The sequence below is a fragment of the Endocarpon pusillum genome, assembly GCF_000464535.1.
Source record: "Endocarpon pusillum Z07020 unplaced genomic scaffold scaffold4993, whole genome shotgun sequence".
In the NCBI taxonomy this organism is placed as follows: Eukaryota; Fungi; Ascomycota; class Eurotiomycetes; order Verrucariales; family Verrucariaceae; genus Endocarpon; species Endocarpon pusillum.
In genome coordinates, this window is record NW_006916474.1 from 475,318 (window position 1) to 489,777 (window position 14,460).

The following is a 14,460-nucleotide window of genomic DNA, read 5'->3' on the forward strand; positions in this document are numbered from 1 at the left end:
TCGCTAGCTACGTACCGACACCGAACCCCCTCTTCTCCATCACCCCCTCCATAACCTTATTCCCACTCACGATCCCAGTCGTACAGATCATCAACCTCTTCTTCTCGCCCTCCAACTGCCTTCCCACAAACTTTAGTGCCGCAATCTCTGTAAAAGTGATCCCACCCAAGAACATTATATAAATCGTCTTCCACCCACCACCACCTCTCAGACTATCTCTGGCTTTTACCAATCTTTCGTCGATAGCCTTCTGGGTGATGGTAAATGTGGGGCCCTTGGCTGATTTGAGGACGTCTTCGAAGCCCTGCCAGCCGGTGGAGGTGGGGGTCAAGGGAAAAGGGGAGCGGTTGAGGGATTGGATATAGGATTTCTGAAGGATGCATTGGATGATGCGGATGGAGAGGGGAGCGTAGCCGCTGTAGACGTAGGCGACATCTTTGGGGTCTTGCTCCTTGACTTCGTCCATGATCAGGCGAAGCACTTTGCGGAGGTAATTGTAGTTTGTCTTTGTGCCGGGAGTGTTGTTGTTTGCTGCGGCATTGGTGCCGGTGTTGCCAGTGCCGGGGATAGGGAGAAGCAATGCGTTGGCGGAGGAACGGGGTTGGAGAAGTTCCATTTTCTCGAGAGCGTCGACTGTGAGTAGGTTTTGGTAGCCGTAGGCCTGGAGCATTTGTCGTTTGAAGTTTTCGAGATCACGGGGACGGATGCCGCCGGATATACAGGATTCGAGGCAGAGGAGACGGAGGATTGTGGGAAGGGGGACATCACGGGCGATGAGCTCTTCGACAGTGTCGTGCTGGTAGGTGGCGTCTGTGCCGGCTGCGATATTTTGCTGGACTTCGAGGACGCGGTTAAAGATTTCGCTGCGAGTCTGTTTCACGATCTCTTCGGCAAGGTTGGTGTGGATACGGAGAGATTGATGTTCCTGCTGGTAGACAGGTAACTTTCTGACGAAGTCGCCTAGCTCAGTGGTGGTACGAGCCGAATGACGGACTTCATAGTCTGATTCAAGCCGGCGGGCTACTTTATTCAGAAGCGATCCCACGATAGCAAAATTCGAGAAGCGAAGTTGTGAGTAGAGTGAATCGCTCGAATCGAGTTTGATCTTTGTTTTGAGGTTTTGCCGTGTCGTGGAAGGTGGTGAAGTATTGGTTGATGCCGAGCCCTGAGGTGGTTGTGTCGAATTCTGTGAAGCAGTGCCAGTGACGGATGAGTCCACTTCAGCTTGATTCTGCTGGATGCCAACAGTCTCCTCGATAAGACCTTCGTAGGTCAGTTGGGTCAAGAAGAGTGTGGCGAAATCCACGTCCCGATCCATGATTATGAGGCTGTCCAGCGTAGCACTTGGAAGTGTAGCTCTGGCACCGCCACCGTAGCTTGAACCATCCTCCACATCCAGCTCTTTCCTTCCTCGAACTAGAAGGTTGGCGAGTCTGCGAGCGTTGTCGCCCTTGCCAAGTATTCGTGGAAAGAATCCATGGCGCTGTTGTATGAGCATCAAAGCTTTTGATGCCAGAAAAATTGAAGTAGGATTCCCTTTCTAGTAAATGTAAGACTAACTGAGGTAACTGTCACCGTTCAAACTCACCAAGTACAGTTCCATGAAGGCATCTTCGAGTTCCAGAGACAGGACATCATCCTCCAGAGGCAAGAAATACATCGGGAATTCTGAGACATTCACATCACCTAACACGCCCTCATCTTCCAGGATTTTGTTGGATACCAACGTTCGTCTTGGAACCCAAAATATGGAGATCTCATGCTCAACAGATCCATTCTTTAGTAGCTTCTTGACTTGTTCTATGTTACGAAGGCTTAGTGAGCACGGAAGCAGCAAGCGGCCGGAGAGAAGTTTCAGATAGGAAAAAACAAATGGTGGAATATGCAATGCAGAGAGGGCTGTTGCAGGACACCAGGAGAAGGACAAGTGACGATGTGCACTTTGATGATCTGTACTGATAACATAAGATAGAGTGATAGAAGCAACAGCGCTCACCGACTCCGAGTATGAACTATGTCGTACCTGCAGTAGCTTGCACCTGAGACGGTTCCTCGCCATGGACTAAGTAGGCAATATTTCGCTGGGAGGAGTCGGTGTTGCCGTTTTCCAAGACAAAGAGCTTATCCACGCCATACTCCTTGAGAGTTGAAAAGTTGACGAAGAGGTTGATAGGACCGGTTAAAGATTTGCTAATAACCAGGTTCTTCCTACCTCTAACCTAGAAGACGTTCAAAATATGATAGAGGAATTGGGGGTGGTCTTCGCCTTACGCACGCCTTCGAGGAGATTGAGCAGATCCTTTCGTGCCTTCGTGCGCAGATGATCAGCTTCCGAGGCTGCTAGCACCGCCATTGAAAAGAATCCCCCTTCCACAAGGGTGGTACAGTCCTCCAATTCTGGTCGCAGTACTTTACCTTGAATGCTTTACAATTGAATGAGGTTCTACTGTGAGGTAGCCTTGGCGTAGTCCAGTGCTGCCATCCTTAGCTCCAAGTCCCCTGAGACAGCTTACGCCGCAGAAGTGGCCGCAGTCACCAAACTACAACTTGGGAATTCTCTTTAAATTTACTCCCCCCCACGTATTTCCTCTCGAGATATTTTCATTCAAATCCCTCTCCTCTTCCTCAGTCATATATTAACCCAACAGCCACTATGAAGAAGTTTGGTCTCGGAAAGAAAAGCGAGGGTGACGAAGATTCAGGCCGGCGCGCTCTTTTCGGATCACGATCAAAGAATAAATCTCCGGCCCCTCCTACGAACAATCCTTATGCCCAACCGACTGCTCCGCCTGATCCATATACGCAAGCCAAGATGAATGCTGGTATTATTCCTCCAGCACAAAAAAGCGGAGGGCCTCGACCCCCTCCTGGTGCCCACGGAGGCCTGCCCAGTGGACCCTCAGTAAGGAAAGGGTATGGTGGCGGAACGCTGCCAAATACTTCTCAAGGCGACTACGCAGACGACAAGAAATTTCGGACCCCATCAGGAGGTTATGGCACTGGTGGAGGATACGGGGATGAAAAATTTGGTAATGCAGGTGGTTATGGCCAAGACAAGTTTGGCAGCGCTGCCTACAATGGTGGAGAGCCTGCTGCGGCCAGTTCCAGATATGGAGCTGGTGGATATGGGGGCCTAGGACGTACAGACAGTGGTGATACTACTTCCACTGATGCCAACCGGGACGCGTTGTTCGGAGATGCTCGAGAGCGGGTGCAGCAAAGAGGACCCAATGGTTATGGAGAGCCTCCTCCCTACGGTAGTGATGTGGGACCAGCCGGAGGTCAAGACAGAAGTTACGGGGCTTATGGAGATCGGCAGCTGACGGCTGAAGAAGAGGAAGAGGAAGATATCGCAGCAACCAAACAGGAGATCAGGTTCTTGAAGCAACAAGATGTGTCCTCAACACGTAATGCACTCCAGGTAGCCGCACAAGCTGAAGAGACTGGCCGAAACACACTAGCACGTCTTGGTGCTCAAGGTGAGCGTCTACACAACACTGATAGGAATCTGGACCTCGCCGGCAATCATCAACGAATTGCCGAGGAGAAGGCAAAAGAGCTGAAGATTGCTAACAGAAGCATGTTCGCCTTTCATGCCGACAACCCTTTCACGAAAGGAGGTCGTGAACGACGAGATCAGGAAATCCTTGACAAGCACAGAACGGAGCGAGAGCAAAGAGAGGCCACTCGACAGGCAGCCTTCGAAAGTGGCCAGAGGATGAACCAGAACTTCAAAGGTATTGGGGCAGCTGGCGCTGCGGGTCCGAAGAGCAAACCAAGCCTAGCCGAGCGGGCTAAGTATCAATTTGAGGCTGACAGTGAAGATGAAATGATGGAGGACGAGATTGAAAACAATCTGGACGAAATCAGCCAGGTCACTGGGCGATTGAACTTGCTGGCGAAAGCTCAAGGTCAAGAAATCGAGCAACAAAACAGATTACTGGAGGGGCTGGGAAAGAAGGTTTGTGTGGCTACGAGAAATATAACGAAAATGGACGCTGACATGCGCTTTTCAGAGCGATCAAGTCGACGATCAACTTGCCATGAATCGGAAACGACTCGACCGCATCCGTTGACAGGGGCACTTATAGTGTCTCTTATTCACATGTCACGAGGATTTTCATCCAGGTCTAGCATCGGATAAAACATTTGCATCGTCCTCTTGTGAGCCATTTTCCAGAAGGACACTGCGTGTTGTACCAGGTACAAGCTTACCAAATGATCTCGTCTCGAACCAAATTGTTGTGCAAGTACTATACTACGTATGTGTTCCTGAGTCAGAAAGATCGCCCATTACTAAGAACTCATTTCAAACGTCGCCCTACGAGGTCCCGCAACATCAATGGTACTTGTGTCAGGATCTGTCCAGCAGCATCTGAAACCATTGGAAACCCCCTTCATACGCACAATAACACGCAAATCAGGTCGCGCCTGAACTATTCTTGTCCATTGTTCTTCTGGCTGACTTTGTGCACTGCACAGCCTTTGCGTAGCCATGATCTACAGGGTCTTTTTGCCCTGACCCAGGACCAAAAACAGCTTGCGGTTGCCCTACTAGGATTCCTTCAGCTCTGCCCCTCAAAATGTCATTTGCTGGAGGCCTACTAGCATGCGTAATCCTTAGTAGTACGTTCCATCTTGGCATACGAATGAATCAATGATTATCTATAGGTAGTAAAGTTCTCACCACTTGGTTCCGGTGCCACCAACAACAGGGAAGATAGTGAAAACAGCCATCACGCTTGTGGCGCTCGGGCAAGCCACCGGATGTCGAAGGAAATGCGTCAAAGGCGGCCTCGAGTCATTTTACGACTGGTCTAAGCAAATCTCCTGTCATTCCTTAGCGGTCCAAATGCACGCCACTGTTGTCTTGGCTTGACATTGCATCGGCCACAATCGGGAGGGGAGTGGGGGTTAAAATATGGCGGGAAGGCTAGGCAGAATGCGTCCTAGAGCAAGTGCCCGTGTCTTTTAGAGAAAGGCAATCTCGGAAGTATAACAACCACTCAATGAGCCACGTTCAGTCAGCATTTCAGTGCGCCTACTACTTCATACGTACCACAGCAAGATTGATGAGGCTGACATAAGTGGAAAGCAGCCAGCATAGCAAGCGTCTATCCATCGCGGTGTGTTATTGTGCCATGTGATGCGTGGTACCATCTCCCTGGCTGACATGTATCTCCTCTCTCCTCGTTCTGTTCAGTGTTCACCGCGATTCTGCTGTATGACGTCGATCATCACAAGGTCCTTCCCCCCTGGCTGGAGAAAAGTGGAGATATGGAAGGGGTTCAGCTAGCCCTTCCCAGTGCCACCCGTAGGAGCAAGGCCGGCAGCCGAAGCGCATCCTTGGCAGAGTTAGTGCCCCACTGAAATCTGCAGGACCTATGTCTTAGTGCAGTCTTTCCTCCTTCATTTTCATTCAACGAGCTTGGATGAGGCATGATTTCGTGGCCACCACCATTCCAATGTTTTCTACGATGTGAGACATGCGCTACCCTGAAACATTTTGTAGCCAATTTGTTGTACTACAAGTACACATGCATCTACTCGAAGTTCTCGGTTGTGAGGACTAAAGAGAGTGTCGATACAAAGAACTCGATGCTGAGGGCACGGAACCGTCTCCCTCCCCACCGACTCGTGTAATTTAAGTCCTCGGAATTCCTCGCATCCGGCCCGAAATGGGTTCCGTCTATACTATGGATTTCTGAGCAAGATACGAGGATGAGACATGAAGAGGAGATAACTTGCTCTGGATCTCAAATTTCTCATGTACCGAAGCAGCGCTGCGTCATCCAACCGCATTTTCACTTTGACAACAGAGGCTACCATGCTGAAGCTTGTTGTGGCATGAATAGAACCTTCGTACATGCTACCAAAACATTCTTGTAAATCCAAGCCTTCCACTTCGGGCTACGCTCCTCATCCCGAGAGTTGTCCACGAGCGTACTACGAAGCACAAGATAAAAACAGTATACGGGACTTGCTGGCAGGCATGATTTTGTCCTCAACTACTACCTACATTTTAATGTCAGCAGGGTCCCAGAAATCGGTGCTTGCGGATTGGCTAATGCAGGGTTGGCGGGAATTATCCATTGGGTAAAATGACCGAACCGACTTTGGGGCATGAAGCTGAGCCTTGGTGTCAGGAAGAGGCCGCCTGCTAGTGGAGGGTAGCAAATGCGGCATAGTTTGGAAGCCAGCGGACTCGCTAGACTGTTTTTTGATTATGTGGCGTATTCTGACGTAGCTTTTGCGGCCACGGCATGCTAGTCACTACGTAGGAGGACCCTGAGAAAGCCAAACATTGAAAGGGGTGGGAAATAGCGTGGTTCTAATTAATCGTCTAAGCGTCCACTAAATTGCGAGCACCCACTCCAATGGCAATGGTGCCTGCCAGACTCTGGGAGTTCTGCGTCTCCCAGTGCAAAAACATCAAGCGAACCAAGCCCCCAAATTCTATCGCTGAGCTGCAAAACTTAGCTAAGACTCCTGTTATTGGACAGCTCTTCTTTCTCGGCCAATCTCATGCCTTCGCGTCTCCGCAATCGTGATGGAAGGGCTGCCCTCATTTCATCCAACCGCTGCCCTCCACACCCGGCCCACCTTTAATTACCTACAGGCACCATTCCAACACACCAACCCTAGCATCCTGCAGCCACCGAGATTCTGGCAGATTTGTTCATGCCACCAAGGGTCCGAACCGTCCAAAAACCTTTCCCAACTTCTCCGGCATCATACCTCGACCTCTGATAGCCTTGGGTAGCTTATGTATGGATACATTCCCCCGCAATTGTTGATCATCCATTTCTTCCCATGCCACATACCAAATCCCAAACTTGCAATTGATTCCCAAATATAATACTGTTATCGCAGGATCCATTGTCTGATATCTCCATACCTTGAAACCAATCTCCACCTTGGTTGATGTCGATCATTTACAACCGCCTTTAGATTTGAACGACCTGAAGTCTGACATTCGTGTCAATCATTTTACAGACAGACGAAGTTACCCTAAAGAAACGGTGCTGTTCCGTCTCCAAGGCACATCAGCGGTGATCAGTAAGATTGATCGGTTCATTGTTGATTGGTGAACCTGGAAAACCAGCATTGAAACCGAAGGAACCGCCGATCCTTCAAGTTTCGGGCTTGATCAACACTGTCTTGGACATCCCTTATATTCAGTGATCAACACACCGCGCATCAATCATCAACAACTCGTGGCAGCACCCTCACCGTTGCTATATTGCCTGTGTTGTTCCAAGGCAGCGCCTTGACCTGTTCTCAATGACTATGGTTATTGACAATCAGAGCCGTCACTACGGCAACATTGGCTATCCGGACAACATGTATTCGAGCCAACTTCATACATCACCACAATTCACCGATCCGTGGGGGGCGCACTCAACCGCTCAATCACACGCACCTGCTTACGCAACTTCCATGCCAAAGCAGGAGGTCTCGCGGACCATGCCCATGTCATTTTCTCAGAACCCGGTGTCGGCGCCCGCAATGGTCTCAGGTAGCAGTTACACAAATGCCGGGTTTGGAGGTTCGGAGTTACTGAGTCTGTCGCAAGATATTCAACGCCCAACCTACCCTTCAGATCAGGCATATCAAGCTTCGCCTCAAAGCAACAACTCTTTCAGTCAATCTTCGTACCCAACACTCAATTACGCACAATCACTTCAGCAGCAACAACAACAACAGCAGGATGTTCGAAAAATGTCTGATCCGTACGTATGTCACGTGATATAAAAGAGGCTTTACTGATCCGATTGTTATAGGAACGAACATAGCGGTCGTACGGAACCCCCCAGCTTTGGCGAACTCGACGCGTCTCGCGGGATGTTAGCCCTAAGCCATCAGAACCTCACCGACTTGACACCGCGAAATCTATATGAAGCCCGACACTCCCGTAACTCCGAGGGATATGGGTTTCCGTCGTCTCATTCACTCTCGTCTTCCATATCGGCTCCATCACACCGTGACTCCTATCATTACTATAGCGCTTCCGTTGCGTCCGCCGACTCAGGAACAGAATACAGCTCTGCCGCCTCGGATGCTGGTTATGACTCCATGCCTTCATCACGTACCCTGCCACGGCCAAGTCAACTGATGGGTGCCAATCTAGGCCCGCCGGCTCCACAGTCCATGATGAGCCAGTTCTCATCCAAGATGTCGTCCAACACGCAGAAGAAACACAAGTGCAAGGTTTGCGACAAGCGATTTACACGGCCTAGCTCACTTCAAACACATATGTACAGTCACACGGGTGAAAAGCCATTTGCATGTTCCGTCGAAGGCTGTGGTCGACACTTTTCCGTGGTTTCCAACCTGCGCCGCCACAAGAAGGTCCACAAGGGTGAAACTGTCTCGAGCCACTCCGATGATGAAGATTGATCAAGTTGTTTGCTGCATTTTCACGCTGAGCACTTTTGTTTGTATTTTGCATATGTTGGTTATGCGCCTGTACAATATTGCTCTTGGAGAGTCCTTTAAACGCTCCTGAAGTATCACTGTATATTATATGATAGACGGGCATTGTTTCCGTACCCTCTCTCGCCAAAGCGATTGATACCCGAACATCGAGTCACGATCTATTTACGCTTTCATGCGGCATGGCGCTGGAATGGGGATACTGGATTGTGGAGAGAAGAGTCTCGAAAGAACTTGAATTCATCAAGCAGAGGGAGCCGGATAAGCGTTTCCCGTTATGAAAGGCTCTACTTTTTACGATACCCACTTGTCAATCGTTTGATCCCTTGGACCTTGAAGAGGTTTTGTGCTTGGGAGGCACCACCAATCATTATCTGTTGAATCTGCTAAGAAGCCAAACATAATTAGATTGAAATAAGACTGAAGACGCCGTCGATATTTGTGTTTTTGGGTGTTTTTTTCAAACTCCTCAATTTACTTAATACTACGTACATCTTTCTCTCTGCTAAGAGCAGTATGACAGCATTCCTCGTTCTTCCAGCAGGTGATCAGTGATCGACGGATCTGTAACAGGGAGAGCAAGCGATGGCGTCAGTGGCGTCAGTGGTGCCGGTACTACTACGTATAGTACCATGTTCTGCTATTACTACGGGAGGCCTGAAGTAATGTTAGTCTGGTGCTAGTGGCAACTAGTTCTCATCACGCAGACACAGTGTTATAATTCGTCACTGCAAAGCTTTGTTCTGTGTGCATCCCATTCTAATGAGTCAAATCATTACATCTACTACGGGAGGGGCCTAAAGTATTGTTAGTCTGGAGCTAGGAGCAGCTAGTTCTTATCACAGAGGCATAGTGTTATGATTCGTCAATCTAAAGCTTGTTCTGTGTAGATCCATTCTGACGAGTCAAATCATTACATCTACTACGGGAGGGGCCTAAAGTATTGTTAGTCTGGAGCTAGGAGCAGCTAGTTCTTATCACAGAGGCATAGTGTTATGATTCGTCAATCTAAAGCTTGTTCTGTGTAGATCCATTCTGACGAGTCAAATCATTACAGCTAGCTTCTTTTGAGCATAGCGGCTCTGTACAGAGAGGATTCACAACAAAGATACTAGCGCCGAGCTAACAATACTTCAGGCCCGTAGTAACCTTTTTTAGGTATAGCTGTTTTTTTGTTACAGAGAGGATTTACAGGTATACATACTAGCGCTGAGCTAACACTACTTCAGGCCCCCCGTAGTGGTCTGACCCATGCATGCTAGCCACAATTGGACAAGCGTGGGCTTAGTTCCATCACAAACAACACAGAATGTAGTACATGTAATCTCTGCAAAGGGATTACCAGTATACGACCCCTCAGAGGGCGCTCGAAATCTCTAACTAGTGATCAAGCGGGACCTGCATCATGGAGATTCTTTTATTGCTAAGAGCACAAGCAGAGTCTATACTGCTAGTCATTAATGTGTGGGACTTTCGCTAGTCTCACCAAATCCTCAACAGTATGCAACAAGTAATCCAATTCTCACATCGTCTCCAAACTTGCCAGACTCTGTTAGAAACAGTCTTCCGTTCTCCTCCTATATCGATTCCACTGTTACCACTTGATTCGCTCTCCAGAGAAGATCTTGGGGAAATTCTTCAAATGAGCTCGCTGCCTAGCATAATATCCCCTCTGCTCACTTGACCACGATTTGATCACTGGTCCGAGGAATGACGGCGTTCCCATCATGACACAGCGTAGGTGCCTTTCACAGATGTTTTTCTGCTCATCTGTTGCAGGGAAGTCTTGTATGAGGTCTGGTACGGAGGGTACATTCATCTCAATGCTTTCTTCGTTGTATAGGAGTCGTCGGAGTCTGCCTCGTTCTTGCCGAAACTCATCCTTTCTATGTTTTGGACATTTGCGATTGGTTTTGATTTCCTCGAGGATACATCAGCAACTCGGCTCAGGCCAAGAGCACCAGCTGGCTTTCTCTTCTACTCACCTGAAGAGGAGCTCCGATGCTGCATCTACCACAGATTGTTCCGTCCGGTAGGGCGAGTCCCCCAATAAAGGAATGATGGTTGCATATCCCTTGGGGGGACCGGCAGTTGCAAGCATATCTTATGATTGCAATCATACCGGGCAGCCATTGCCAAAGTGGCGCGAGCCCGTGCCAAATCTGCTTGACTACTCTGGTTATTTCGACAGTTTTCGTGGTCGATGAGATGGACTTCTCGGCTATCCACAGCAGTTTCACCACGCTTGTGACCTTTGGCATCATAGACGACAACAGGAGTTCGAAATCTCGACGAAGCTGTGGGAAGCACAACAAAAGGAACATCGAAGCGAACACTTCGCTTGCGCTTATGGTTGGTGGAATTTGGAACTTGAGGAAGCGGCTCGGCAGTTGCTCTGAGTACGTGATCTTTTTGCTGTACATCGTTCATGGAACATCCAAATTCCTGATCGGTAGCACTATGGTCATCAAGGAAGGACAAGTCGCATGAATCTGAGGAGATGAAGGTTCGGAGGTCATCCAGCAGTTTCGACGTTTCCACATCAGCCATGATGTTCGTCATGATTCTTCCAGCTCGATATACTGATGGTGGTCCGTGGGAGTGAGCTTTCCATACCGTCCTCTTGTATCTCTACACCAGCCCGTTTGTGAAGCACTCATAATCACGCCATCATAGCCCTACAGACGGAACGCGTATTCACAAGCACAAGATCCCACTACCGGCGAATATCGGAAGTAATGGCTTAGCATCGAAATCGTGAATCCAGCAGCCTCGGTAGCGGTTGGCGATGTCGGCGCCTGCTACGTTTAACCAGTTGAGTGTGCATATTCAATGGAGCGCTCATCCGACCAAGCTACCATTGTGTCTTTCAAACCTAGCCTTCTGCATTGACATTCCCTCCATTGGACCATCAGCTGTTCTTTGGGTCTGGCTACTATGATCATCTTGACATAGAAGCCGTGTTCGGCTTTTTGCTTTCCCTTGAGCTTTTGCAATATGTCTATCTTAACTTGTCTGCTTTTACACCTGGTTCGTCAAATTTGAATACAACATATGGGTTGAACAATACACTGTTAGGTTCGCTGGCTGACCTCAACTCCTCCCCTATGCTTACATTTAAACGTACGTCTATGCATTGACTCGATCAACTACCACGTCGGTCCATCCTCTTAGGACGTTGTACATCAGAGATGTACAAAGCAGTCAGCAACAGAAATCGGAAAGCGACTCCCTTCTTCTTGAGCAATTCAGGGGTCCCGTTTAGGAAGAAAAAGGTATTCTAGTAATTGTCTATCCCCATATGCAAAGATCTAAACTCACATCCTCAATGGCAAGAAAGCGGCGAATGATTCTGACTTTTCGTGCCGTTGTAGCAGAAGCCTGCCGACCACGTTATTCGAAGCTTTGCCTCTTCATTGCCTGGCAGCGAGAGCGCCATATATATACAGGTCCGACACTAATTTGTAGAGGTCGCGGATACTGATCCTTTTCGACTACCAAGACCATTAACATCCCTAGTCGTTCCTTCACCTCCCATGCCCGAAATTATATACTTGGTATTTCAAGCAGGACTGATACTCAAATCGAACCGCAAATAAATCCAACCTCCGTCTTCCCCCACAGCCCATTTTCCGAGGAGAAGACGCAGGAACAAGATTAACAAAAGAAGCCGAACAGAGCGATTTGAGCACTCAGACACCAATAATTTCGAACTTGCCTTGTCATGACCCCTCCAGTCTTCGCACTGCCTGCCCTGGAATTACAGTCTATCTCCCTTGTTAACGGCGGAGCAGCTTCTCTAGAGATAACAGCCATGCCGAAGAGCTGGCCGCGGCAAGGCATACAAAACAAGACGAAGAAAGCGCCCCCAGCCTGAAAAGATGCCAGAGCTATCATACCGCATATGTTGTGAATACTCGCAGAAAAAGAAGGGGGGGGAAATCATGACCTGAGTAAGACAGACCGGCGCGTCATGTCCTGTTTGGCGTCGCGTAGAAGGGAGCAGCGCAGAGCAATGCAAAGCAACGCAAAGCAGACATCGCCACATATAACGCCACCTCAGATCACGAATGGGAAGTCAGGCCTTCTTGTCGGATTTGACACCAAGTTCGGGATGGATGATTCAACAATACGGTCCTATCCCTGCACGAAGCCATTCAATCACTCAGTCAGAGTGCTCGATGGGGATCTCCGATCAGGGTTCAGTTATATGGGTGGAGTACTGACTCGGTGACTTTTGGTCTGGCTTTTCTACCTATAAGCAATGGAATGAGATAAGGCAACAGATATTGTAGTCTAGTCAGCGAACAAAGAAGGATTGTGTATTTGCCTCATGGACCACCATCGAGTGATCGACTTTTTATTTACCTGCTACAGTCTTCATAATTTTTAATTTTTTTTCAATCTTGCTGCTGGCTCGAGGTTTTCGTAGCGGCCTTCCAGTGTTTCGGGGGGGTAGGGGTGCATGCGGTGGCAGAAAACCTGGGATTGGAAGGGAAAGAAAGGTTGGTACGTCCATGCGAAATAGATGGCGTGGGTTTTTCGTATAGGGTTATGGAAACTGGAGTTATTCTGGATCCAGGAGGCGTGAGGGTCTACTACAGTAGTACAAGGACTGTTCTCTGAGGAGCTGATGGACGTGGGAATTGGACGATGGCCGTTGCTTATGTATTGGTTTCTGGAAAGGAGAAAGGGACATTGCATCGGGGTTTATGCGCGAAGAGGATGAGGAGACGGGCTTAAAAAAGAGCAAAGGTCACAATCTGTCGGTTTCACTTTGACGTCTTGAGCATGAATATGCGAAGATGTATAGTAATGTGTGCAATGCATGCGGATGTTGATTAGAGGTTCCCCGCTCAGAAGGAGGAGGGGGTGGTGAATGAACAGAGAGCAAACAAACAAGCGGAGTTCGAGATCGGTGTATTTGATGGTTTTCGTGATGCGTGCTTCCTGTCACTGCCCATTCGATGACACTTGTAATTTCCATTCACTCATAGAGCACGTGGCTCGTTCATCGTCTTCGGTATTTCAGCTTGCTACTTGATGCTCTTTTCCAACTTCTTCTTTTCCTTCATACCTACTTCATCCACCTCTCTAACATCTGACAAATTTGAAAACGCTTCGAATCCATACACTGTTCTCATGGTCTTAACCTGCTTCGGCGCAGTGTCTGAGTAGTGTCTGTTCAGATCTCGTTCCTGCTGAGAACGCTAACGGCCTTCATCGAAATATAATTATTCTCCTTCCCCCGCTTGGTTTACAACCTGCAACCCTCAGCTATGAACTGCTTGGAGCAGTTCTTGCTTTGCGAGAAGCAGTCCTCACTACCCACCAAGCACACATCAGCAAGGCCACGTGCTAGGCCAAGCCGCTTCCACACCGCCACGTTGATCCTCCTCTTCCTCTATGGCTTCTGCTTTCTCAGAGCCACAGCAGAGATGATCAACCCAACATGCAGCAAGAACGTCTGCACCCTCCCGTCAAATGAATGCGTGGAGGTGTGTCCGAGGAACGTTCGAAACGTGTACTTTGTTTTCGGACTACGATCCAACAAGAAGTGTGTGCGACCATCAATGCCTGGGCCGAGATCGCTTGCCACCAGCGATAATGCTACCATGACCGACTTGCTCTCGGTTGAGGGATGGCATGCTGGTAATTTTGGCTCGAACAAGACAGATGCTTTAGTTAAACGACAGGATCTATGGCCAGAATATGGCCCGCCGGACTGCTATTGGGGAATGTGTCAGTTTCATGGTCCGCCATGTATCTTGTGGTGTACAGAATCCAGAGTCTATTATGGGAGCGAGTGGTGGTGCAAAGATAGGGTGGCTGCCCGGAGTGTTGTTACATCGACCGCAGGACGTCCTCAGAGCTTGACAGCGCTCATCGTGACCCCTGTTGTACTCTTGGCCATGACCAGCTTTTTGCCCCTACTGGCTGCATTCAGGTGAGGCGACAAGGGCATGGAGAGCATTGAATTGCTGATTTTGGCAAGTCTGGGGATTGTGGGGTGAAGCTAGTTTA

At 48.9% G+C, this 14,460-nt stretch overlaps 3 protein-coding genes across 3 annotated transcripts; 2 read left to right on the top strand and 1 right to left on the bottom strand.

The window, feature by feature from the left end:
• Positions 1-7: 7 nt before the first annotated feature.
• EPUS_00386 (uncharacterized protein) lies at positions 8-2,353 on the bottom strand (the record flags this gene model as incomplete). Its single annotated transcript, XM_007806042.1, has 4 exons — positions 8-1,540; positions 1,589-1,800; positions 2,024-2,219; positions 2,276-2,353. The coding sequence occupies 4 exons, from the start codon at positions 2,351-2,353 to the stop codon at positions 8-10; spliced, it is 2,019 nt and encodes a 672-aa protein (XP_007804233.1).
• Positions 2,354-2,653: 300 nt separating this feature from the next.
• On the top strand, positions 2,654-4,076 carry EPUS_00387 (uncharacterized protein; the record flags this gene model as incomplete). Its single annotated transcript, XM_007806043.1, has 2 exons — positions 2,654-3,961; positions 4,017-4,076. The coding sequence occupies 2 exons, from the start codon at positions 2,654-2,656 to the stop codon at positions 4,074-4,076; spliced, it is 1,368 nt and encodes a 455-aa protein (XP_007804234.1).
• A 3,214-nt stretch (positions 4,077-7,290) lies between these two features.
• Positions 7,291-8,400, top strand: EPUS_00388 (uncharacterized protein; the record flags this gene model as incomplete). Its single annotated transcript, XM_007806044.1, has 2 exons — positions 7,291-7,733; positions 7,785-8,400. The coding sequence occupies 2 exons, from the start codon at positions 7,291-7,293 to the stop codon at positions 8,398-8,400; spliced, it is 1,059 nt and encodes a 352-aa protein (XP_007804235.1).
• Positions 8,401-14,460: the final 6,060 nt, after the last annotated feature.